The sequence below is a fragment of the Trichoderma breve genome, chromosome 6, assembly GCF_028502605.1.
Source record: "Trichoderma breve strain T069 chromosome 6, whole genome shotgun sequence".
Lineage (NCBI taxonomy): Eukaryota > Fungi > Ascomycota > Sordariomycetes > Hypocreales > Hypocreaceae > Trichoderma > Trichoderma breve.
Genome location: NC_079237.1, coordinates 1141383 through 1166065, shown reverse-complemented (window position 1 = coordinate 1166065; position 24683 = coordinate 1141383). Strand labels below are relative to the sequence as shown.

At 50.3% G+C, this 24683-nt stretch overlaps 10 protein-coding genes across 10 annotated transcripts; 5 read left to right on the top strand and 5 right to left on the bottom strand.

Moving 5' to 3' along the window:
* Window positions 1-403: 403 nt before the first annotated feature.
* T069G_09280 (thioesterase-like superfamily domain-containing protein) lies at window positions 404-822 on the bottom strand (the record flags this gene model as incomplete). Its single annotated transcript, XM_056176490.1, has 2 exons — window positions 404-715; window positions 766-822. 2 exons carry the CDS (start codon window positions 820-822, stop codon window positions 404-406), a joined length of 369 nt encoding a protein of 122 aa, XP_056024968.1.
* A 1235-nt stretch (window positions 823-2057) lies between these two features.
* On the bottom strand, window positions 2058-2762 carry T069G_09279 (uncharacterized protein; the record flags this gene model as incomplete). The annotated part of the gene is made up of 1 exon (XM_056176489.1): window positions 2058-2762. The coding sequence occupies one exon, from the start codon at window positions 2760-2762 to the stop codon at window positions 2058-2060; it is 705 nt and encodes a 234-aa protein (XP_056024967.1).
* A 702-nt stretch (window positions 2763-3464) lies between these two features.
* Window positions 3465-4755, bottom strand: T069G_09278 (zinc-binding dehydrogenase domain-containing protein; the record flags this gene model as incomplete). The annotated part of the gene is made up of 5 exons (XM_056176488.1): window positions 3465-3958; window positions 4017-4095; window positions 4160-4275; window positions 4360-4527; window positions 4611-4755. 5 exons carry the CDS (start codon window positions 4753-4755, stop codon window positions 3465-3467), a joined length of 1002 nt encoding a protein of 333 aa, XP_056024966.1.
* Window positions 4756-5829: 1074 nt separating this feature from the next.
* T069G_09277 (fungal zn(2)-Cys(6) binuclear cluster domain-containing protein) lies at window positions 5830-7685 on the top strand (the record flags this gene model as incomplete). Its single annotated transcript, XM_056176487.1, has 3 exons — window positions 5830-6620; window positions 6693-7152; window positions 7212-7685. The coding sequence occupies 3 exons, from the start codon at window positions 5830-5832 to the stop codon at window positions 7683-7685; spliced, it is 1725 nt and encodes a 574-aa protein (XP_056024965.1).
* A 385-nt stretch (window positions 7686-8070) lies between these two features.
* T069G_09276 (hydrophobic surface binding protein A domain-containing protein) lies at window positions 8071-8601 on the bottom strand (the record flags this gene model as incomplete). Its single annotated transcript, XM_056176486.1, has 1 exon — window positions 8071-8601. One exon carries the CDS (start codon window positions 8599-8601, stop codon window positions 8071-8073), a length of 531 nt encoding a protein of 176 aa, XP_056024964.1.
* An 840-nt stretch (window positions 8602-9441) lies between these two features.
* Window positions 9442-9987, top strand: T069G_09275 (hydrophobic surface binding protein A domain-containing protein; the record flags this gene model as incomplete). The annotated part of the gene is made up of 1 exon (XM_056176485.1): window positions 9442-9987. The coding sequence occupies one exon, from the start codon at window positions 9442-9444 to the stop codon at window positions 9985-9987; it is 546 nt and encodes a 181-aa protein (XP_056024963.1).
* Window positions 9988-11390: 1403 nt separating this feature from the next.
* On the top strand, window positions 11391-15481 carry T069G_09274 (e1-E2 ATPase domain-containing protein; the record flags this gene model as incomplete). The annotated part of the gene is made up of 4 exons (XM_056176484.1): window positions 11391-11753; window positions 11821-12740; window positions 12819-14864; window positions 14920-15481. The coding sequence occupies 4 exons, from the start codon at window positions 11391-11393 to the stop codon at window positions 15479-15481; spliced, it is 3891 nt and encodes a 1296-aa protein (XP_056024962.1).
* A 588-nt stretch (window positions 15482-16069) lies between these two features.
* On the bottom strand, window positions 16070-17297 carry T069G_09273 (lactate/malate dehydrogenase, NAD binding domain-containing protein; the record flags this gene model as incomplete). The annotated part of the gene is made up of 3 exons (XM_056176483.1): window positions 16070-16908; window positions 17017-17134; window positions 17247-17297. The coding sequence occupies 3 exons, from the start codon at window positions 17295-17297 to the stop codon at window positions 16070-16072; spliced, it is 1008 nt and encodes a 335-aa protein (XP_056024961.1).
* A 1047-nt stretch (window positions 17298-18344) lies between these two features.
* On the top strand, window positions 18345-20003 carry T069G_09272 (putative zinc finger motif, c2HC5-type domain-containing protein; the record flags this gene model as incomplete). The annotated part of the gene is made up of 3 exons (XM_056176482.1): window positions 18345-18577; window positions 18638-18960; window positions 19018-20003. 3 exons carry the CDS (start codon window positions 18345-18347, stop codon window positions 20001-20003), a joined length of 1542 nt encoding a protein of 513 aa, XP_056024960.1.
* A 1948-nt stretch (window positions 20004-21951) lies between these two features.
* On the top strand, window positions 21952-23630 carry T069G_09271 (whi5 like domain-containing protein; the record flags this gene model as incomplete). Its single annotated transcript, XM_056176481.1, has 2 exons — window positions 21952-22557; window positions 22623-23630. The coding sequence occupies 2 exons, from the start codon at window positions 21952-21954 to the stop codon at window positions 23628-23630; spliced, it is 1614 nt and encodes a 537-aa protein (XP_056024959.1).
* Between the last annotated feature and the right edge of the window lie 1053 nt (window positions 23631-24683).

Here is a 24683-nt window from a genome sequence, read left to right as displayed (position 1 = left end):
CTTGCGCTCTTGAGGTAGCTGTTTGTGACATGCGATACCACAGTACATAAGCCTGAGGTCCTCTCGGGCTCAGTGGCAAATTGGGAGGATGAGCATTTTCACTTCCTTTTGTCACTATGCACATACATGCCCTTTTATGATGTATATATCCTTTTTCTTCATGTATATATTGCTCTTTGCTTTGCGAAGATGAGTGGATAAGTACGAATTGATGATGCTTATGTTCATATTTATAAATGTTGTTCCTATCGCGTATGAGTGAGATAAATCGTATGTATGGAGCTGGTCCGTATATAATTCACAAGGCCAGAGTTGGGATGCTGCCACTTGGGTTGTTACGTGAATGTATATGTACAATATTCTAAAACCATCTACCCCAAAACTGTAACCCGTCTAAACCTTTCTATGCAGCACCAGCGCTGTCCTCTACCTGTTGAACAAATGCTTGTAGCTCGGCTACCTTTTTCTCAGCTTCCTTCTTCCTCTGTTCTTGTAGATCATAGGTTGCCTGCAACTCATCAACCATGAAAGGCTTCAACGGTGCCTTCTTGGCCGCTCTGTAATCGTAGACCACGATATCTTCAAAGCATTTCGCCGCCGGTCGTCTTTGCTGCTCGGAGTACATGACGGCTTCCAAGTAGAAGCGGTCAGAGCTGTAATCCGGCTTCGTGACCAGCTTATGCAAAACTGTGACACGGTCTGGGAAAGTCATGGGCTTTGTCGAAATCAGCACTAGTTTATAAAAAAGAACCGAAGAGGGCTTACAAATTTGAAGTCGGTTCTGATACTCGCCAAGATGAGGCCGATACTCTTTGGCGACATGAGATCAAACCATTCCTGCTGGTACTTGGGGTCTGAAAACTGTGCAAGGTTTCTTGTCCAGTTCACACGGCCAGACTCAGCGAGCCGATTGTATATGACATTATTGACATGTCCTTGGCAAAGTTAGTAAATGGAAATGATTGCGGAATATCGTAGCTAGTTACCCTGCGATGTAAATACGTCATTAGAATGAAGTTTTAAAGTGAGCGCATCTCAAATTTAGGTGACTTACCATCATGTCCTTTAGAAACCAAAAAGAAGAGAAAAGGTCAACACTGTTCCTATTTCAACACGGCATTAAAGGGTATCGCATCCTCACCATGTCTCCCCATTGCACCATATGTCTATCCAACCCTCGCCTTTCCGGGTCAACCAAGTATCCTTCTCGTCCAGCTGAGAGCTCCAGCCAATTCTTATCCAGATATGCCAGTCGTTCCCTCACTTCGTCTGCCTTTTTCGGCGCAATTTTGAGCGACAAGGATTGTTTCAATCTCTTCTGCAAGTCTGATAGCCACCTTGAGTTAATTGCTCCATTTTCCGATGCTGGTGGCGGCGTTGCTGCACGTAATCTAGCCGTGGTTGTCAGACTGCGAACCGATGACGGTCGCATTGCATGAAAGGCAACATTGCCTCTGATTTTTGAAACCGTGCTTTTCATCTTTGCTATGTTCTGTTATTACTCCGTGTAAATACACAAAGTGAGGCTCCGGAAGTGTTATATCAAGGTGAGAGAATACTCGCACGGCTTAGTTACCTGTAATTTAGGAATCGGCTATTCTCGGTATCTCTCTGTCTTGCCGCCATCCTCTGTTATTTTAGCCGTTTCCAGTGGGTCGTGTCCCGGCATAATGAATTCACTCGCTTCTAGAGGCATTGAATTCTCCATGATAGTCCTCCGATGCTAGACGGATTGCGTCAAAAGGTATTCTAATCATTGTAATCGAAAGTTGACGTAATGCGGGATGTGTTTATTAGTCAAAACGAGCAAGACGATTTCAGTCTTACATGCATGCGCCTAAATAGATAGCACCGCTGCATGTATGATTGAAACGGCATTGACAAGGATTGAAAGCTCAAGTGTTGGTAGCAACACATAATAGCTCCTTGGCAAATCAGATCTATTTGCAACGACATCAATATTTCATCGATGCAGGTACCCGAAGTTTTCTTGAATTATACTATGTACGCCGTAATTGCTCTCGACTATTCACAAATCATCTATAGCCGTCCTCAACTCAAAATGCTTGGTTAGTGCCCTGGTAATCTGGGTTCGCCTTCTTCCACTTCAATAGCTCTCCTGCCCATGTCATTCTTGGTGCTTTTTCCTCAGTCGCCAACGCCTGTCGAACAACTGCATCAGACAGATCTTTCTCAATATCAAGACGAGGCAAGTCTTCCTTGACAACTCTCCACTGCTCCTCTGTGAGCGCCTCTTTCGCCAGCTGGTATCCGCGGAACTCGGTCCTTATTCCCAGCCGGAGTGCCTGTACGGCTCCTCCAAGGTTCTCCGGAATATGGGGTGTGGTATGTAGTGACATGGCGAGCCAGGCTTCCCTGGCGGCCGATTCACTCTCACCGTGCTTGAGTAGCAGTTGCACGGCTTCATCGCCGGCAACGATCTCAAAGCGCTTGGGATTGCCGTCATACTTCTCCACTGTGCTTAGATCATGGTAGATACAAGCAACGAAGAGCACATGAGGCTCAACTGAAACCCCCTTGAAGGCTTCAAAGGAACCGGGCAGCCCAGCTGACGACGAGTTGAGCAGCGCTTGTGCATAGATGTATAGGCGGAGGCTGTGGTTGAAGAGAGATGGTGAAAGTGATTTGAGAGCAACTTCGAGGGCCTCTTGGGCAGCGGGATGGTTCGGCACCACAGCTCTGGCAGCGGCGCTCAAAGTAGCCCGCTCAGTGGATGATGAATTGCCAGTTGTTAAGCACATGATTGAGGTTGTAGTCTGTGATACGATATCCTTCACTGGTGAGATTTCGAGGGTCACTAGAATGTTCTTTGAGATGATAGTCAGAGGCAAGAAGAGAAGAGACGGAAACTGATGGGGGACAGTCTTGGTTTATATAGCCCAATCGACTCGACGATTTGATTCTCTGGAGCCCATCGAAACGTCAATTCGATGTCGCAATTGCTTACAGAAGTTACTGGCGACTAGAGAAGTCCAGGCCGAATGTCTCTTTTTGGCGCGCCCTACGGCTCATGGCCTGTCCAATAGTGGCCCGTAATTCCGAGCCCGATCGAACCCGATCCGCTGGTATGCAACCTAGAACTCTGGTTTGGGGAACATGATTAGTGCCGTGGGGTACTTAGTTGGGTTAGAACAGCAATGCCGAGCAAGCAAGACATTGCGACTACGTGAAGCAAGACAATGCGATTGCATGAAGCAAGACATAGCGACTTGTGCAGCGGCATGGCTCTGCGGCATGGCTCTGCGGCATACTTCAGCGGCATTAATGAGGAGTTGCTCACTGATCTACAATATATAGATCATGATAGTTGTGTAAGTCGAAAGAGGAGCAACATCAGAAGACAAATTATTGTGGTTTTGAACAGTAATTTTTACCTAAGTTATGGATTCTGTCCTACCTACTGTGTGACAGTTTCGAGTGCGGTATTCCATCTTGGAATCCACTTACTCGTCCTTTGCAATTTTCAGCACAATACGGCCCAAAACATCACCCCTCTCCAACTCCTGATAAATCTTGGGCAAGTCCTCAAACGGACGAACCGTAACCTTAGGCTTCACAATGCCTCTTCGTACAAGATCCACCGCCTCCAAACATTCTTTGAGCGATCCAACTAGGTTACCAGTTATATGAAGACCCTTGATTACAATGGTGCTGATGGGCGTTTCGAGATAGCCTCTCTCTGCAGGAATTCCAACACAGCTGAGCGTTCCCCCAACGGCGAGCATTTCGGCGGCCTGGGCAAACGCCTTTGGGTTCGCTGCAGTTACAATGACGGCATCTGCTCCCCCGTTGGTAATCTCGTGAATCTTGTCAATGAGATTGGGAGTGGTCGTAAAGTCGACGTAGCCGGTTACACCAAGTGACTTCAGGAACTCTCCTTTCTCGGCACCGCCGTCAACGCCGTATACAATGGCTCCTTGTGCCAATGCATATTGAACTAAATATTTGCCATCAGTATAAGCCCGATCATATGGGGATATTGGTGTGATAAATACCTGCGAGATGGCCCAATCCACCACCAGCACCGACAACTACAACGGAATTTCCTGCGCTAACGTTGCAATTTTTGACTGCCTGAATAGTTGTTGTTAGTTACTAGTGCATTGGCAGCTGCATATTAGAATACTTCACGGCTTACCTTGTAAGTGGTCAATCCAGCACAAAGAACAGGTCCGGTGGTAACAGGATCGATATCATTAGGCAGCAGGGTAAGATAGTCAGCATCCAGAGCGATGTACTCCTGGAAACTTCCATCTTCATGATGCAAGTGGTTTGTGCTCTTGATGCAATGCTGCTCCTTTCCAGCCAAACAAAAATTGCATCGCCGGCAGATTCGACTTGCGAATCTGATACCAACATATGTGCCAACTTTGATGTCCTCATCTACTCCAGGGCCCAATGCAATGATGCGCCCGATACCTTCATGCCCTCCAACATGAGGTAGCTTGACATTCGTAATTGGTGTTCCCTGAGCTGAGGCTGCGATGCCAGCTTGAGTGTGGAGATCTGCACGGAGTAAGGCTTAGAATTGTGATCAAGAGTTTGGCTGTCTCGGAAATACAGTTTGGTGTAAGTGGCTTCATTCTTACCGCTCTGGCAGACTCCCGAATAGAGAACTTTTGCTAAGACTTCATTGTGACCCGGCTGTGGCACCGGATAGTCATGCACAAAGACAACTCCGCCACCAAGCTTTGGGACAATAGCCGCTGTCTGAGTCTGGGGAATGTTGACCATTGTCACAGGAGAGTTCAGTCGCGGATAGACGTAACGACAGTGTGTATAAGAGTGCTTGCGGATAGACGCAGTTGTCGCGGATAGATGGCGGATAGATGTCTATTCGTGGCGTGGTTGAACGACTACATATACCACGTCCCTGGGATGGATGAAATTTGATCTTTTATAACAATCATAACAAAAAACATCAATTCCATCTTTACCACCAAATGATTTGATTCGCCCGGTTGAGATAGTGTAGTCACGCGCTGGTTGTTCGTACAGCCTCGACGCAATTTCTCCAACTTCCCCGCCAATTTGCCAAATTGTCCAGCATTTGTCCGGGTGGCCAAACCAGATCGGCAGCCTTAATCGAGTTTGGCTACGGTGATGTATTTATTCAGTGCATATGATTGGCAATTTTGGTAGCTGGGTTGCCTGCGTCAGCACTTTCTTTCGTGTGACGTTGTTTGTTTGCCTTGATTCGAATGCACATCCCAAAACAGATGTACTCCTATAAGTCGAAGAAGCAAGGAATGACACACCCAGAGCCTTGCATTAGGTATGTGTAGCTTGAATACAGGTATTCATACTCTTCCAGTATTGTATTTCATTGCTCAACCTCTTTGACCCTGAAGAAGTGCTTCCCCGTGTAAGTGACATATGATGCAAATGAATTAGAAATCAGCATCTATCCGCACACTCCGGATTTGCCTATTAGGTTAGCGAACCCGATACCCGGCATGGCACCGCAGTCGGAGCTTTTCTTTAGCTCATCGTAAACGCATCCCCTCAACCTCCAACCCCCGCTTAACCCCCTCGTTCGTGGGGGCCAGTTGAGCGTCAACGCATAGTACATGCACTTGCACTCGTATTCCATACATAAAGCCTGTACCCAGAGTTATGCGTGACTCGCTCGACGGACAAACTTGCACGAAAGCCCAACGCCATGGTTGTCATTCGTCCTCCGCTCCACGGTGACCGGTATCAGGCCTGGGCTCAGTAATTGTCCGGCCAGAGTCTTCAGTATTTCCTTAAATTACTCCGGACTCATCTTTTTTGGGGCTCTGTTCCATCATCTGCGCTCAACCGCCCATGGCCAAGAGATCCTGCGATTTCTGTGTTCAACGCAAAACTCGGTGCGACAATGGCCGGCCATGCCGCAAGTGCCTTGACGCACAGCCTCCACTCGAATGCACCTATTTGAAGCCGGTGCTTAAACGCGGCCCAAAGACTTCCAAACTCACCCAGCGGTGCAATTGGAAATGGAGAATTGACCCTCAGATTACATCTCCAGCCTCTCCCAGACATGTCGATCCAAACTCGAAGGGATTCGCCGCCAATGCTCCGGCCTACGACAAGGCAGAAAGGCTGCCTCTGTCTATACTCAGACCAGTGATTGAGGCCTACAGTTCCCGCATGTATCCCGTCTGGCCAGTGCTCCATGTGCCAGATCTTATCGACAGGCTTGAGAAGCTGGAAACGAGTGATCCGTCATACGCTGATGTTTATCCCATGACCCTGGCACTATGTTCAGCGACAATGGCGCAATTAAACTTGAGTGCAATGAAAGATATTCCACCTCATGTTACTAGCGAGTATATGGAGAAGGAGTGTAACCGACATCGCAGCCTAACAAATTATCGAGAGCATCCTTCCGTTGAGGGCGCCCTCACGTCCTTCTTTCTTCATGTCTACCATGCCAAGGCTGACAACAGAAATGCATCCATGGTCTATCTACAAGAAGGTATCTCAATTGCTCGACTCCTCCGTCTAGACCGGATAGAGTTCGAGTCTTGCCGACTCTCAAATGACCTCGATGATGGTCAAAATCCAGTCACTGCTCACAAACGCCTGGTTTATATCCTTTTGTGGGTTAGCGAAAGGTAGCCTACATTTGAAACCATCTCTCCAATTCAAAGAAGCACGAGAGCTAATACTCTGTTTTTCGAATTCAGGGGCTACGCCATTCAACATGATCTCCCCATCTCCATACTTGATACAGTTCGGATTCCGACGGACAACATAGATGATTTTGACAAGTATGGAAAGGGACTAATCGAACTTGCCACGCTGTTCGCGGCGTTTGACGCCTTCTTTTATCGTACAGCCCGGTACATATACGAAACCTTTCAAGGCAATTCTGACCAACATCGTCTAATAGCTGTCCAGCGATCCCTGGAAAGCATCGCCCCAAAATCTTCTGAATATGACTTGGTACAACGGGCGGATTATAATATTACCAGACATTGGATGCGAATTCTGATTTGGCAACAAGCCATGTCTCAAAGTCTGCTGTCGTCCTCTGCAGATGACGATTCAATGACCTTTCTCTTTCCGTCTCAAATTGCACAAGATTTTCTTTCCTCCATTACAGTCAACTCTAAAGAACACTTAATTTCATTGGGAAGAGATCAGGTACGTATTATTGCATAGATATATACAAACCTCTCGGCTCAAGTCTAACAATGGGATAGCTTATTAAATCTTTTGAAATCACAAATACGCTAGCAGATGTGATATTATGCACTACCAATACCTACAATACTCCTCTCGTACAAGACTCCTACAACTCTCGCCGCAAATCGTATTTTGGTGCACAACGAGAATGTTGGAAGTACGGACCAGCAGATTTTCTACACGCAATGTATCAGACAATTTCCCCGTTCCTAACCTACGACAAACGGCTGAACGATATGATACGACTCAAAGCAGCAGATGCGTTGTTGCGGTCACCGAGTAGGATAATCCCGAGAGGCGTTGGCGAGGGATCACCTGCGGCCGAGAAAGAGCAGGAACATGAGAATGGTAGAATTTTGGAGCAAATTCTCGGGTTAGCGACTGAGGCAGATTCTTGGAACATGAATACTGGCCTCGACGGCTTGGACTTGAGCCTGGATGTTGATGAGTTGGGTCAAGTCAAGATTCCGTTCAGCAGCGATACCATGTAGAACATTTTGTAACTATCTTGCTCAGTGTGTCTTCGGCTGGGAGTGTCTTGAAACTATGTTTTGAAGGTATGTGAAGATACCTTACTTGGTGATACATGTGTGGATATGAATATCTGAAGCTTTGATGGGCTACTAGTTAATGCCATTCTACATTTAGTATTCCTTATTGCGTGACATGATGAAGGTTTTGGGGTATTTATCTTATTAGATATTGGATTGCTGTAGAACGTCACCCCTTCACCTGTCCTATCATCCCATTCATTTTGTCCCTCTCTCCTTGAATTATAGCCCAGAATTTACACCCCGTCCAGCATATGACAAATTATCAGAAGCCATTAATCTTCAACAGCATATAGATATACATACCAATATATATGACCAATGTCTAATCGGAATAGGCGGCAATAGCGCTATTGAAACCATCTGCCACTTGTGCTCCAACACTCATAGCTGCAGGAACAAGGTCAGCAGGCGAGGCTGCTGTTAGCGCGTTGACAAAGTCAATAAAAGATGAATTCAGACTGTGCAAATCACTAAGAATCACAGCTTGTCCACCTCGCAAATCACCCCAAGCCGGCGCCTGATCTCCTATAGCCGAGAGTGCGCCAAGAAACGTGGGGGCGAGAGACTCTAAGTCTGTGAGGATAGTGGTGCCGTCTGCTTCTGAAAACGAGCCGGCGGCGTTGACGTTGGAAGTCGCCTCATTTGTGATAACAACGAGACTCTGTACATAGTCATGAATATTAAATGCACCTTGTAAGCCACTCGCAGGATAGCTATCTATGTTGTTTCTGAGGGTAGTCCATTGAGGGCCGATTCTTTGGTTTATGTCGTTCTCAACTGTGGTCGCATCGCGGGGGAGGATGATGGCAGCAGCAGTTGAAGCAAGTAAGAGGATCTTGGTAAGGTACACCATTTTTATGACAGGATTGCTCGTTGAAGTGGTTGGGCTGCGGGAGAGTATGATTGAGAAAATAAATGTAAAAGTGATGAGATATGTCTTATGTTTAAAATTATTTACACGACAGTGAATATGGGATATATAGGCTTTAACCTCCAGCCGCGATCTTGACCAGGCTAAAAAGTGTGACATGTCATATCTTGATGGAGAGCTCTCGTGTGAATTAGGGGGAAACTATCCCTAATAGACGGCAAATGTCTTACTAGGGTAGAATGATTGGTTCATCTCGCCCAACGATGTGATGTGAATCCTCGCTCTGGCTCTATTATACGCTCCAAACCGTTTGAGACAACATAACCTGATGTAACGCCCACGGTTGGTAATATTGTCAACTAAGACATTTTATCAGCTAGCTTGCTGAATTTCTCTAATTTAAGAACGATTTTACTTCAGTTTACACTGACCGCCTCTTCCAGACTGAGACATTTCGTGTCGGTCCACTTCGCCCGCTTATTGTCTTACGGCAACCGGCATCAAAACCTACACATGGCAATGATATGCGCTCAAAGGATAGCAGACGTATATTTCAATACTTCCTCTCTAGCAAGTTTGCAGTTTTGTCACTCTCCTGAGTCACGCGTATGGACAACTGAGACATAGGTGTTTATTACCAAGACACGCATCTTATCACACAATGGCTGTACTCGTACCTACACACGTCCCATCTAGGGAACTGGATATAAACATATAAGCTTCAAGGTTCTCATGCCTTCTCAAGCACCCTCACCACCAACTGTGTTGCCTATTTCTACTGTCCCTTTGATCATACTGGCCGGTTTTTACTAAAAGAACGAAATGGTAGTCATCGCGAAAGTCCTTTGGCTGGCTTTAACTGCCACTGTTACCACTGCTACTCCTATCCTTCGGCGCGATGTCATTACCGTTCAGAATGACATTACGCAGAAGATGGGCCCGGGTTGGTTTACCCTAAACCAGGACTTGAATAATTTCCCAAGCAGCGGCTTTGCTGGAGCAATTACCATCCGAGACGATATTGCCGATCTAGTCACTATTTTGGAGGATACGCTTTCTGATATCAAGACTACTGGCTCATTCGGTACAGTGGCTGGCACAACCATCCTTGCCGACATTCAGGAACAAGTCCCTACAATGCTGGCTTCGCTAGTAACCATAGGGGCCCAAGAATCAGATTGGCAGGCCATGCAGGGTGCATCTTGGATCCTAACTCAACTTGAGTCAATGAACATTGCTACTTCGAATTTTATGGATGCGGTTATAGCAGCTGAGCCTCTTTTTCTGAAGCCCGGTGCTCTGGCTTTGAAGGCGCAGATGTCAGGTGCATTTACCACAGCAATAAATTACTACGGCGCATCGCAATAGCTGCACGCCTGCTCGTTTCGATGTAAGCTTGGTATTTTGTCATGGTAAATATGGAAACTGAAAATACGAAATTCTTATGTTTTGCATTGGATTGATCGAGGATTACCTTAGAAGGGACGCGGTACGAAGCGGCAAGTGAGTTGGAAACTATATAATTGAAGCTTGAGTTAATGGTAGGATACCAGATAAAGTACAAGTTAATGGTATAAAACATTAGATGCTATGGGCATAACCAAGGAATAGAGCCATATTTACGACACAGATCCCAAAAATAGCCCATCTTCATTGCATGACTGTCTCTTTATATGTACCATATTTTAGCCCACGCCATGAGTTAGATTGCACAGCTGATCAATCGCTCTTCACTGGTTTAATATCTGCCTGCTTATCCTCACGGGTAGGCCTTATGCAGTAGCTTTCACTCTATTGAGCATCCCTTCTATGTCCGTGTTGGGGGTCTCGTTCCCTACAATGCAGAAGCAAGTTGAGATCCATACAATCAGAGTAACAATATCTTCCTTTTTGGTTGCTGGTTGCAGTTCTCAGACAGCCTTACTAGGGCCATAATGGGTATCTGCAAGACGTCTACTTTTTAGGGGGTTGGTCCACTACTGCTCTCATGGTCGTTGGGTTATCTGTATAGGCACCTGTAGTCTGTGATTGCGCATCTAAAATTTCCGTCTTGTTTTAGTTTCCAGTAGCACGAAGCGTTCCTTGTATCTCTGCCTCGAATAGGTGGTAAATAACACTGGATGTATTCCGTATGTTGTGTTTGTTTGATGCATTTGGTATCAGAGTGGTGTACCTACCTAGGTAGCTACAGATGCGGGTACCTGTACTCACGTCTGGAGTCCCGTTAGCGCCATTGGTGGCGTGGTTACCACTGCACCCTTCAAAGCTCAGGTCCATGTACTTTCACTTCCTGGGCACCTCTACATATCTAACGTACTTATACGAATACAGTGCACCGGAGTTTATCACTTTTGCTAAATAAGACATTGTAAACCATCAAAATATAGTACCAATTTATAAAGAAGTACTAAGCTACTAGACTGGCACTTTTGCTCGCCCATATATTCCGCTTGGCGGGGGATAAATGACGTGCGGATTCTCCGTCCTTATCAGCGGCCTACTATTGCCTCCGATAGCTGACTAAGGGCCCAATGTACTCGCCACCAAATGCTCGCTAGTCCGGTCCGTATGAAAAGTACAGATCGCGGCTTGGAAGCGGCCGGCCGAAACTTGTGGAATTCTCCAACTCCGCCGACGAGGCTTCCGTCTGGCCTTTTTCTTTCTTCACATCTTCAATGACCGGACTTGCGTCGGCCCTTTACTGCTGATTCCTCGCGCCGTTCTATTTGCTGTCCGGAGGCCGTTGGGGTGCCTCACATCATCTGCCTGCCATGGCAGCCCTCGTGGACAACCCGCAGATCAAGCATGCGGAGTTGCTTCGTCCGCTGCCCTTCCACTTCCACGCCTACGTCTGGCCCTTTGCCATTCTGTGGCCCATCTTCCTGAGGTACTATCTGACCCCGGATCTCTACGAAAAGCACATTGGCGCCTCCGAATGGACCTTCGTCTGGTGCGGGACCATCATCACCCTCCAGTCTCTCGTTTGGCTGAGCACCCACTGGAGCGTCGGTCTGGATGCGCGATTCACTGCGACCAAGGTCCAGGACAAGGATATCCAGGATGCTCAGTTAGTCAAGGTTATTCCCATTGCGAACGCCGGCTCCAGCGAAATCTGCAAGCTGTTGCGGGACAAGGTACGTCTTTTCCCTTCGGTGCTCATCCCACCATCGTGCCGCCATTGACTAACAACTTACTCGCTAGGTTGGGGGCAAGACCAATCTCTCATTCCTGTTCCAGAAACGCCGTTTCCTCTATGATCCGGATACCAAGACCTTTAAGACCCTCACCTATCCCATCGATGGCGAGCCGAAGCCTACCATTGGACAGTTCCAGGCTTCCAAGGGTATCGACAAGCAGTCCGAGTTGACTCGTATCGAGCAACATTATGGCACAAACACCTTCGATATCCCCGTCCCGACATTTACAGAACTCTTCAAAGAGCATGCCGTCGCGCCCTTCTTCGTCTTCCAGATCTTCTGCGTTGGCTTGTGGATGCTCGATGAGTACTGGTACTACTCGCTGTTCACTCTGTTCATGCTTGTCGCATTTGAGAGCACTGTCGTCTGGCAACGCCAGCGCACCTTGAACGAGTTCCGTGGAATGAGCATTAAGCCCTACGATGTTTGGGTCTACCGTCTCGGCAAATGGACCGAGGTTCAGAGCGATGCGCTCTTGCCCGGTGACCTTGTGTCCGTTGGCCGAACCAAGGAAGACAGCGGCGTCGCATGCGATATGCTCTTGGTCGAAGGTACTGCGATTGTCAACGAGGCCATGCTTTCCGGAGAAAGTACCCCGCTGCTCAAGGACTCGATTCAGCTGCGCCCGGCCGATGCTCTCCTTGAGACGGAGGGACTCGACAAGAACGCCTTCTTGTGGGGTGGCACCAAAGTTCTCCAAATCACCCATGGAAACCCTGACCAGGAGAAGCCCAAGTTGGCTTCAGGCGTCCCTGCTGCCCCCGACAATGGAGCTTTGGCTATTGTTATTAAGACTGGCTTCGAGACTTCTCAAGGCAGCCTTGTCCGAACCATGATCTACTCCACTGAGCGTGTGTCTGCCAACAACTTTGAGGCCCTCCTGTTCATCCTGTTTCTTCTTGTTTTCGCGATCGCTGCCTCCTGGTACGTCTGGGACGAGGGTGTGCGAAGGGATCGCAAGCGCTCCAAGCTCCTACTTGATTGCGTTTTGATCATCACCAGTGTCGTGCCTCCCGAGCTGCCAATGGAGCTTAGTCTCGCAGTCAACACTAGTTTGGCAGCCCTTGCCAAACTGGCCATCTTCTGCACAGAGCCATTCCGAATTCCCTTTGCTGGACGTGTCGATATCGCTTGTTTCGACAAGACTGGAACGCTCACCGGTGAAGACTTGGTTGTGGAAGGCATTGCTGGACTCGGCCTGAACCATTCCGACGTTGAGGACAAGCGAGAAGGCGATGGCGCCCACTCTACCATCATTGCGGTCAAGGAAGCTAGCTTGGAGACCCAACTGGTACTCGCTACCGCTCACGCTTTGGTGCGACTGGATGAAGGTGACATTGTGGGAGACCCAATGGAGAAGGCTACTCTTACTTCTCTTGGCTGGGGCGTTGGCCGCAATGACGTTCTCTCAAGCACTCCCAAGGCTGGTACTACCCAAGGCAACGTTCACATCAAGCGCCGTTTCCAGTTCTCCTCCGCACTTAAGCGCCAGAGCTCCGTTGCTTTTGTCAATGGAATTCACACCGCCACCGGTCAAAAGATCAAGGGTACCTTTGCTGGTGTCAAGGGTGCTCCCGAGACTATCCAGAAGATGCTCGTTGAGGTGCCCGCTGATTACGAGGAGACGTACAAGTACTTCACACGCAAGGGATCCCGAGTTCTCGCACTGGCATACAAGCAACTGACTGTTGATTCCGAATTGGGCTCTGGCAAAATTAACGACCTCAAGCGAGAGAAGGTTGAGGCTGATCTCACATTCGCTGGCTTTTTGGTACTTCACTGCCCCCTCAAGGAAGACGCCAAGGAGGCTGTTCAGATGCTCAACGAGAGTAGCCACCGTGTTGTCATGATTACCGGTGACAATCCTCTTACAGCTGTGCACGTTGCCCGTGAAGTCGAAATTGTTGACCGCGATGTTCTTATTCTGGACGCCCCCGAGGATAACCATGGTGGCGAGCAGCTTATTTGGAAGAGCGTTGACGACAAGGTTACCATTCATGTGGATCCTTCAAAGCCCATCGACCCGGAGATTCTCAAGAACAAGGATATTTGCGTGACCGGATATGCTCTTGCCAAGTACAAGGGCCAGCCTGGATGGAAGGACATTCTCCGCTATACCTGGGTCTATGCTCGTGTGTCACCAAAACAAAAGGAAGATATTCTGCTCGGTCTGAAGGATATGGGTTACTATACCTTGATGGCTGGTGACGGCACCAACGATGTCGGTGCTTTGAAACAGGCTCACATTGGTATTGCTCTCCTCAACGGTACCAAGGATGACTTGACTCGCATCGCAGAGCACGCCCGCAACACCAAACTCAAGGAAATGTACCAGAAGCAATGCGAGCTCATGAAGCGCTTCAACCAACCTGCACCCCCTGTCCCCGTCATGATTGCCCACCTCTACGCACCTGGACCTACCAACCCCCACTACCAAAAGGCCATTGAGCGCGAAGCTACCAGGAAGAAGATTACGCCTGAGGAATACATCAAGCAGCATGGCCACTCTGTGGAAACCATTACTACTCCCGGCGCTCAGAATCTCATCAACGATCGTCAGCAACAAGTCAACAAGAAGGCGGCTAGTTTGGCTGACCAACTGACCAGCAGCATGATGGAGGCTGAGATGGGTGATGATGAGCCCCCGACTTTGAAACTGGGAGACGCCTCCGTCGCTGCTCCGTTCACCTCCAAGCTTCGCGATGTCATGGCTATTCCCAACATTATTCGTCAAGGCCGATGCACCCTCGTCGCCACAATCCAGATGTACAAGATTCTTGCTCTGAATTGTCTGATCAGTGCCTACTCCCTGTCTGTTTTGTACCTTGAGGGTATCAAATTCGGCGATACTCAGTACACCATCAGCGGTATGCTCATGTCTGTTTGCTTCTTGAGCATCTCCCGAGCTCGCGTTGTGGAGGGACTCAGCAAAGAGCGACCTCAACCCAACATTTTCAACGTCTACATCATCGGATCTATTCTGGGACAATTCGCTGTTCATATTGTGACTCTCATCTACATTGCTCGTTTGTGCGACAGACTTGAACCGTAAGTGTTTGAATATCCCCAAGTACCACTTTGTCTCTGACTAACGCTGTTATAGACGCTCTGGAGATATTGATCTGGAGGCTGAGTTTACGCCGTCGCTGCTCAACTCTGCAATCTACTTGCTGCAGCTGATTCAGCAAATTTCTACCTTCGCCATCAACTACCAGGGTCGACCCTTCCGCGAGTCCATTACTGAGAACAGGGCCATGTTCTATGGTATCGTCGGTGTCTCCGGTCTCGCCTTCGTCTGCGCTCTCGAGCTGATGCCCGAAATCAACGAACAAATGAAGCTGGTGCCTTTCTCCGACGAGTTCAAGACCAAGATGTCTACCGTCATGGTTCTGGACTACGTGCTCTGCTGGCTCATTGAAGTCGTTTTGAAGAGGTTCTTCAGCGACTACCGCCCGCGTGACATCGCCGAGCGCCGCCCTGAGCAGCTCAAGCGCGAGATGGAGCGCAAGAAGGAGGTGGAGCGGAAGAAGGCTGAGCAGGACGACAAGGAGAGGCTGGAGAAGGTGGCCGAGTTTGAGAGGAGGGTTGAGGAGCGCAAGAGGAAGATTGAGGCGTGGGCTACTGGCCGTCAGCAGCCGCCGGCGGTGGCGTCTGGATCATCATGATTTTCTCTTTTTGGTTGGGTTTCCGGCGGACGGCGAAAAACATTTAGGAAGAGAAAGAAAAGAAAGAGGTATCTATACTGATAGAGTTGGAGGCTGTATAATGCTGTTAGATGCTTAGGAAGGGATGCCGAGTAATGTAGACACCGATAAAGCCTGAATCTAATAGAATTCTCCTCTTTTTAATGATACTTACACTTCCTCACACCTATTTACTAAAGACACACAATGATGAGACACACAATGATGAAAAGGGGGAAGCTTCGAAAATTAGGATTTTCTTGTATTTATTTTGTTTGCTAATGTTACAGAGACTCGATTGAAGTCTATGGCAGCTGCAGAACAGCGGGGAAATAGGGAGCCTCATAAAAGCCATGATTTTCTCGTGCGTACGTTTTTTTTTTTCTCTTTCATCCAAACCTCCCCTATATTTTCCGTGTACCATCCTCACAAAGCCCCAGCCCAACCAAGCCGCCTGCAAGCAGCGAGCCAGTCCCCGTGAACCCTCCTTTGATCTCCCCCCTCCGGACGTTTGTCTCATTAAAAAAAAGAAAACGCTCAAGTCATGCTGAAAGGCATTTCAAGTTCGCTTTAGTTGCCGGGGTTCTCCTGGACAAAGGCAACACCCTTGGCAATGTTCTTCTTGAGATCGCCCAGGCAGGCCTCGACGAGCTTCTGCTCGTTGGCGTCGATCTTGCCAATGGGGTGGATCTTCTCAACACCGTCGGGGCCGAGCTCGACGTTGGTGCTGAAGAACTCGATGCCCTGATCCTTGTACAGGGGAGACTCGACAAAGGTGGGCTCAATGACGCCCTTCTCGCCGTCGGCGGCGCGGAGGAGAGCATCGGCCATGCGGGCACCAGCGAAAGCCATGGAGAGGGTGGCAGAGCCGGCACCGTCCTTGGCCTTGACGACCTCGTCACCACCGAACTGGACACGGTTGACGAGCTCGGCGTTGGAGGAGAGGTCGGGGTGGTTGCTCTGGCTGAAGAGAGGAACGATGGTGACACCAGAGTGACCACCGATGACGGTGATCTTCTCGTCCTTGGGGTCAGTGCCCTTGATCTCGGAGACGAAGCGGCTAGCTCGGACAACGTCGAGGGTGGTGACACCGAAGAGCTTCTTGGGGTTGTAGACACCGCGGGCCTTGAAGACCTCGGCGCAGATGGGGACGGTGGAGTTGACGGGGTTGGAGATGATGAGGAGCTTGGCCTCGGGGGCGGACTCGGCAACAGCCTTGGCCAGGTCGCGGACGATGGAGGCGTTGGTGTTGAAGAGATCGTCACGGGTCATGCCGGGCTTACGGGGGACACCAGCGGGAATCAGGACGATGTCGGAGCCCTTGAGGGCGGCAGCAAGGCCGCTGGGGGTGGCCTCATAGCCCTTGACGGTGGACTTGGTGTTGACGTGGGAGATGTCAGCGGCGACACCTGCAAGCAAGCAAGAGAAAAGAGACGGTTAGCCCATTGACACTTTTGGGAGGCCCGGAAGAGAATGCCCGAGGAAAATTGGCGCAAGGGGGAGCAACGTGGACTTACCAGGTCCGCCACGGATATCGTACAGAGCAAGCTCAGTGACGCGGGTGTTGAGCTTGAGGAGAAGAGAGAGAGGCTGGCCAATGCCACCGGCAGCACCGAGGACAGCGACCTTGGACAGCTAATACACCAAAGAGCAGCTGGTCAGCACACACACGATCAGGTATACAAGACAGAGTTTTGGGCGTTGAGACAGGAAGAACAGGCGGGGGAGGGGGGCAAAGGGCTCATACGTTGCGGGCAGAGGCAGAGAAAGCCCTGCGCTGGATTCTGGAAGCCAACATGATGATCTAAAGAGAGATGCGAGGAATTGATCCAAGGACAGAAGGGATTGGGGCGGTTGGTGGAGAGCAGGAAAAGGTTTCGGCGCTGAGGATGGTGAGGGTTCTTGTAGCTGGTGAGGACAAAATGCGCAACGGCTGTGGCTCAAGGCCGGCTATAATCCGGGATTTCCCGGCTGAACTTGCTGGATGGGGCCAAGTTCCCGCATTGGGTGAAGGGCGGCTCTCGGACAGGCACAAGCTCAACGGACCGGCCGGAGGGAGGCAATGGGAGGGAATTGCGGGCTTTGTTTTGTTCCAGAGGAGCCGCTGGAGCGAGATGTCCGGGATGCTACAGATCTCGTCATTTTGGCCGGCTGACGGAAGACGTAAGCGGGTTGGAGAGGATGGGGATTGTGTGGTGTTGTGTTGTTGGTTTAAGTTGGTGTGTGTGTGTGAGTGTCTCTTAAACAACTACTATATGTTGAATAGTGTGTCGATATGCTTACAACACATCAACTTAATGCCAAGGAGCCACGTTTGTGGCTGTAATTATACATCACCTAGCACTGAGCAGGCTATAAATTCAAATTAGCGAGCGGCCTACATACATATCGACGCGGGTATCGGTGAAGCATGGAGCGAATGCGCCGGGAACAGAGGCTGAAGCTGGGCTGGGATCGCTTCCCACTTCCAACCCCACCATTATGATGCTAACCAGTGGCACTCTACCGTCTCTACGTAACCAAAACATTGATTTGACTGACAATCTTTAATAATGCAATAACATGAAATGCAATCAGCCGGTACTCACCCTGAGTGGCCTGCTTCCCCAGATTTTAGTCCATGTAAATTGATGCAATGTCTCTTTTCGGCATGACTCATTTGCCGCTACAGATAAGTCCATGCATCCACCGATAAAGACCAACAGCTTGGAGCTTTGTTTGACTTGCGCCCCTCCATATCGAGCTCGGTAACAGTGACACACAATTCAATACCTGCGCCCAATTCAACATCCAGCTTCTATACACATAACCAACACAACGTAAAACTGTTGAAATCGTTGCCTCAATGTCCATCTACCAGCTCGCCCAGCTGCTCCCGCTGCCAGATGAGGAACTACAGCAAGTTCTCGACTATGCCTCGACACTCTCAAAACCCGAAGCCGTCACACACTTCAGCAACCTCCTCGGCGATTCGCCTGCCGTAATCGATTTTATATCCACCTTCAACGGTCGTCGAAAAGATCCCGCGGCTCCCGCAGCTGCTCCAGCCCCTCCAGCCGCTTCGACATCAAAAGCTTCGTTCAAAGCTTCCAAACCTGTCGCTTCTGAAACAATAGACGCCGTTCCGAAATCGACCAGAGGGCCCAAGAAGAAGAAGGCGCCGATACACACCCCAGAGGCTCGAAAAGTTGAAGACTATGCTGGTCCAGCTGGAAAGGCATACAATAAAAAGGATTCTGATCTAGAGTACATATCTCAGCGATCCAGTGCGCCGAACAGCAATCGCCCGTCAAGGACAGCCTCGCCAGCAAGACCTCTCATCAAGGAACCAACTGTTAAAAAGGCGGCACAACCCACCAAGGTTGAGGCGCCTGCACCAAAGCAATCAAATTCTACAGCGGCTGGCTATCTCATATCGGACGATCCAAAAAAGTCAAAGCCTAAGTCTACGCCAGTTTCTCGTACGTCGACGCCAAAGCCGGCCAACAGCGGAAATGTCACCAAGATTTCAATCTCAGGAGGAGTGCCAATGGCAGGCCAATCTACGGCATTGGCCGACCTGGATGCTGCCATCCGATCTCTAGAGATTACGACAAACCCAACGCTAGAGAAGGACGCCAAGTCAAGGAAATGCAATTGCGTGGCAGCCAGGCATCCTCTTCAAGCTGCGGCCCCCAACTGTCTTTCTTGCGGAAAGGTAATCTGCTTGAAGGAAGGCTTGGGGCCATGTACATTCTGTGGAACACCACTGCTAAGTTCCGACGAAATCCAAGCCATGGTCAGAGAACTCAAGGACGAGCGTGGCAGGGAAAAGATGGCGGCGAATGCAGCAGCTCATCGCAGGGCAGATGTGGCCAAGACACCCGCACCGTTTACGCCGCCGCGAGGGTTGGACAGCGATGCTCCATCACTGTCTGAAGCGGCTGCCAAAGCACGAGACCATCGAGATAAGCTGCTCAACTTTCAAGCACAAAACGCCAAGCGAACGACGGTGAGAGATGAAGCGGCAGATTTTGACGTATCGGGTGCCATGGGTGGAATGGGCAGCATGTGGGCGACGCCCGAAGAACGAGCAAAAGAGTTGAAGAGACAGCAGAAAATCATGCGAGAGATGGAATGGAACGCACGGCCAGAATACGAGAAGCGGCAGCAAGTTATTAGCATCGATCTTGCTGGTCGTCGAGTTATAAAGACCGTTGCACCTGTTGAACGCCCAGTCACACCAGAAGAAGATGAAGCTCAGTATGTCGACTCTGGTATCCTACAAGAGACGTCTGGAAACAGGAACGCCGGCGGGGCATTCAGTACAAATCCGCTCCTGGGGGCCGTGATGAGGCCTATCTATGATGCCAAAGGCAAAGGGGCCGAGGCAGAGGGCCGAAGCAGTCGCAGCAAGGGATGGAGAAGGGTTCAAGACGACTTGGACAATAACGAAGGAGTCATTCTAGACGGAGGAGCGTATGGGCTACAAGCGGTTGGCGGAGACGAGCCGGAGCGCGGGTAGCGCGTGTATATTACGCACACCGTTCGAGGTCTCATGAAGATGGGGAGGGGCAGCGGTTACAATACTTCCGGCAATAGATGCCCGTTGTAAATGAATCTCGTAGAAACACACGATGCAATGGACGCCATGAAATAGAATACCTAGAATCAGACAACATGTACTGATTCTCGCAGCATCTACTCTGTTTGTATCTTAAACACCTCGTGGAGATATCCCAAGAAATATGGATCACGTGCTGCCAATGCGGCATGAAAACCCTTACCCAGCTGGTGCTAAGAATAGCTCGAGGCTGTGGCTGAATTCAGACTTTTGGGCGGCTGACTAAGACACAAAGACGTGTCGCGTCATCCACGTGACTTCGTGTCATGACGAATTTCGCGAACCATCAAGGCTCACACTCAACTGCGAAAAAGCCTCTGCAGGGTTGCACAGCCCACACCACAAAGACAAAGAAAAAAGTAAACTGGTGGAGTGTGCTGGAGGCTGTCGAACACGGGAAACTCCCATGGTTGCTGATTGATTTGCCACGCCAGCAGCAAACTTAAAAAAAAAAAACCGGCCAGGGCGGAAACTGGCCTTCGCCTAGAGCCATTTTCGGCCTCTCAGCTGAATTCTGGATAGGAAATCTGCAATTGACTCCGGCCGGCGCAGAAAAAAAAATCTCCCAGCTGGATGGAGCCCATTACTCGCGGGGTTTTTCTTGGGGTGGCGGGGAGCGATTTTGAGATGGAGAGCACAAGCCAAGAAAAAATCGTGCAGCAATGTCCCACCAAAGGTTCTCAAACTAACGACGAAACCCTGTATAACGGAGTCACTGACGAGGGAGCGATATGCATGTCCTTTGAGTGAGGCTTTTGTCCAAGTCTGTGCCAAAACTGCGCAACCCACAAAGTCGCGCCCCGAGGGTTGCATTTTGCGGGCAAACGAGACGAGAAAAAATTGACAGTAGCGCCGTTTTCTTCGTTTGTCCATGCAAGGTCAGGTAGGATGATGTGAGAGAGCTGCAGGTGGCCCTGTTTTGGTGTTAGCGAGCCCGGCCGCTGAAGATTTTGTTCTTTTATTCTGCAGAGGAGAAGAAATCCATGGCTGAGAGACTATCGCGGTGGTTACACAGAGAAGAGAAACTAACCCAGCCAGCCAGCCTGAGACTTTCTACCTGTTATACACTCACCCACTCTCTCCCTCCATTCTTTGTCCCCCTCGTGCGACACTTGATAGTTTGAGGCTTCGGGTTACCTTTGACCTCTTCTCTTTTCTCTCGGTTCAATCAATCAATCAATCCAATGTCACTTTGAACCTACAAAGACGCCGGGTCCACCCAATCCACCGGCTTAGCGCTGGTGCTCTAGTGCGCGTGATGCCTCTGGCACTCTGGCAACTCTGTCGATGGCTTCGCGCCTAGCCTCAGTGAGGTAGGTCCACTGAGTGATGGCGAATGCCACTGGACGCTCAGCGAGTAGAGTGCAGAACTTATGGGGCGCTGGCCGACTGCTCTAGCGACCGCAGCGCCTATCTCAACTGTGCTGTCACCGCGCTGGCCTTGAATTGAACGCTCAGCGCTGCGCTTTTGGCGGTCTTTGGGGGGACCTTTTGGGGATCCCGTCCTTGCCCGTCCCTCCCGCATCCGTCGCGACTGGACCGCGCGTAACCCACACACACAAACCAGGACCGACATCTTTTCTGCTGCCTCACTGACACTGACACTGACACCCACCTTTGCAACCACTATCGCTTGCTGCCGAGTATTTGCTTTTTTTGCTTCAATCACTTCACATACCGGTCTGTACTGTATACTCCAGACCCATTGCTGGCTGTCTGGCCATCTCTGCTCCAGCCTCCCTCTCGACACGCGCCAACGCGCCGTTGTTGGTCTTGAATCCCTAGACGTCCCACGTAACGCACACACGCTCGCAGTGGGGTTTGTCGCGCTCTCGACAATCCGCGCGACATGTCGCACCCAGCGCCTCCTGCTCCGGCTGTGGGCGTCGAAGCACGCGCGCCAGAGATGCCAGCTGTGCCCGCCTCGCCGGTTGCTGCTGCTGCCGCCGTCGCCGCGGCGTCTTCCTCGTCCGCCACCGACATGGCCGTGGGCAACTTGGACGGCGATATTGATATTGCTTCTTCGCAGAGCGAGGTGGGAGAGACGCCCCGTGACCCGTCACCGAAGCAATCGCAGCAATCCGACGCCCACGATGCCAGTGGCCCCGGCTCCGCCCTCAGCATTCCTTTGACCGTGACCAACTCGCAGGAATCCCACGTCACCAGCTCCTCGGTCCATGCCATGACGCCCCCCGCCAGCGACATCAGCAGCGTGACGGACGGTGCCGCGGCATATCTGGCACACGATGCCTCTGCCGACAAGAACGACCATCTTCTGCAACTGTCCACCATTGCTGCTGCCCAGGACAGAATATCGACCGCTGGCGCATCTAGGAAACGCATGGCGGATGGCGAGGTCAAGGCTGGCATGAGCCCTGTCAAGGGACGTGGCCATGGCCATGGCAGAACCCTCAGCACCGTTAGCATCACATCCACCGGCAGCACTATTGGAGAGGTACGTTGGCATGCTCTCTACTTCTGTAGACGATATATCACATGAACTGACTTGTTTCCTCCCAGCTGTCTGCCGAGCTCAAGACTCGTCTCTCTTATGCCATGGTCAAGGTAAACTTTGGCTGGCAAGGTCACTCCATTGAAGAGGTGGAATCAATGGCCGCCTCCCAGGCCGTCTCTCCTGCTTCGGGCTCCTCCACCATCAGACGACACAGTTCCTCGGCGAGTCCGCGTTTAGATATCACAGCTACATCCACCCAAGTCCATCTTGCCCAGCAAGCTGGTATTCGGCGCAAGTCCGATTCTCCCAATTTGCTCTCTAACAAGCCCTCTCTTGCTCCTCCGGCCACCATTCAGCCTTCCATCTCTGCTGCACGCTCCAACCCGCGCCGCAATTCTAGCCCACGATATACTCCCACTATGCTCTCTCATTCCCATTCGGCGTCTCCTCACACCCCCGGCCAGCCAATGCTAGTCGAGACTCATCAATCTTTGTCTCAGCCCGCGCGCATGGCCGATCCCATCTTATTCCCGTCCCACCAGAACGTCAGGGAGCAGGACGCCATGGAGGCATTGCTCTTCATGAGCAGCCCTAACAACTCGGCCAACCTGAAGCATACATTCTCTCCCTCTGCGTCGCCTAATCCTCAGTCTAGTGCTTTCAGAAACGTCGCTGCAAGGCACGCATTGCCTAGCGGGCCTAGGAAGGGTCTCCCGGGCCATCGGCCAACAACCAATGCCCATCAGAGGCCTGGATTCAACAAGTCTCCTGGAATGATGCACCCTCCTGGGTCGCCAATGGAGGTAGATTCTTCACAGCACCCGTATTATAGCCCGAATGGAGCTACACCGAAACGACGCCTCAAAGGGCCCAATAGCCATTTGAGAGGAGCTCTCTCGCTTCCCACTGGGCTTGGTGCCGGGCATAATAGTGCTAGAAGGGTGTTACGAGACGAAGATATTGAGAGAATGCTCGACCGAGCCAGTGCCGAAGCGGCGGACTCATCAGATGATGAAGAAATTCAAATTCCCCGCCTCCGAAATGATGTTGGCATGATGGGTGTCCGGGGATGAAACCGCAATTTGGGTTTCCTGCGAATTCTCCTCGCCAATTCTCTCTCGTCCACGTTTTCCAGACATGTGATGGCAGAGAAAAGAGACGCCCTGGCTCTGAAAGCGACTACCGGCCCCTGCATGATAGGGTTATGCTCGAATTGCCGGCTCAGGCTGGCAGATCGATTAAACTCTTCATCACAGGGTTGGAGCCGCTACAGCAGCAGCAGCAGCCGTGTGATGAGTCTGCCAGCCAATCATAGCATCGCTACTCAGATGTCCACACGCCCTCTGTCGACCCTCTGTTGGCCCCGCTACGACGTCGGGCAGTGAATGGAGCTGGTAAAATGACTCCCTGGTCCATGTTGCGAACAAGAGAACCTGGGAGTGCCGCATTACTCAATGCTCTGCTGCCTTTCCCGGTGAATACGGCAAGCTCGTCAGCCCGAATGCCCTTGGCTCTCCATATTACCACATGTCTGAGCTTTGCACTACTGATTGGAAGATGCTTGCCGTATATGCGCACCTGGTGAGATAATTACCAGTTAGCTGGTTTTGGTTATTGGTTCTTGGATACCGGTGGTCAACTTTCAATGGCATGCATCACTCGCCATTGTTTATAATGATGTATATGATGTTTGATGGTGGAATGAAATGGATTTGTGTGAAATAGCCGTCTCTAGTAGACGAGGCTACCTATGTAGCTTGTCAACAAAGACACCAATGCTTTGAGTTGAAGATGTAGAGAGGTGTGTTGAGAAGAGGCTCAGTTGAAGTAGAGCGTTTAGGCGGGTATATTCAAGGGCCTTTCTAATGATGACGGCCGCATAAAGTGCCTGGGGTTGTCGCTCAGCAAAGCTCAGCCTCTTGATCGTCGCCAATATGATGAACCTGTGAAGAGAAGATGAAAGTAGGGTCTAGATCAGCCCCCACAGCAGCTATTCCCAGCTGCGTATTAATGCAGACATTGCAATCGGCCATCAGGAATACTACTAAGAACCAGTTGCTTCTCGTATGGCTATTAAGAGGCCGCATTAGCATGCAATTATGAGCTGCTGGCTGCTAAACATCTGC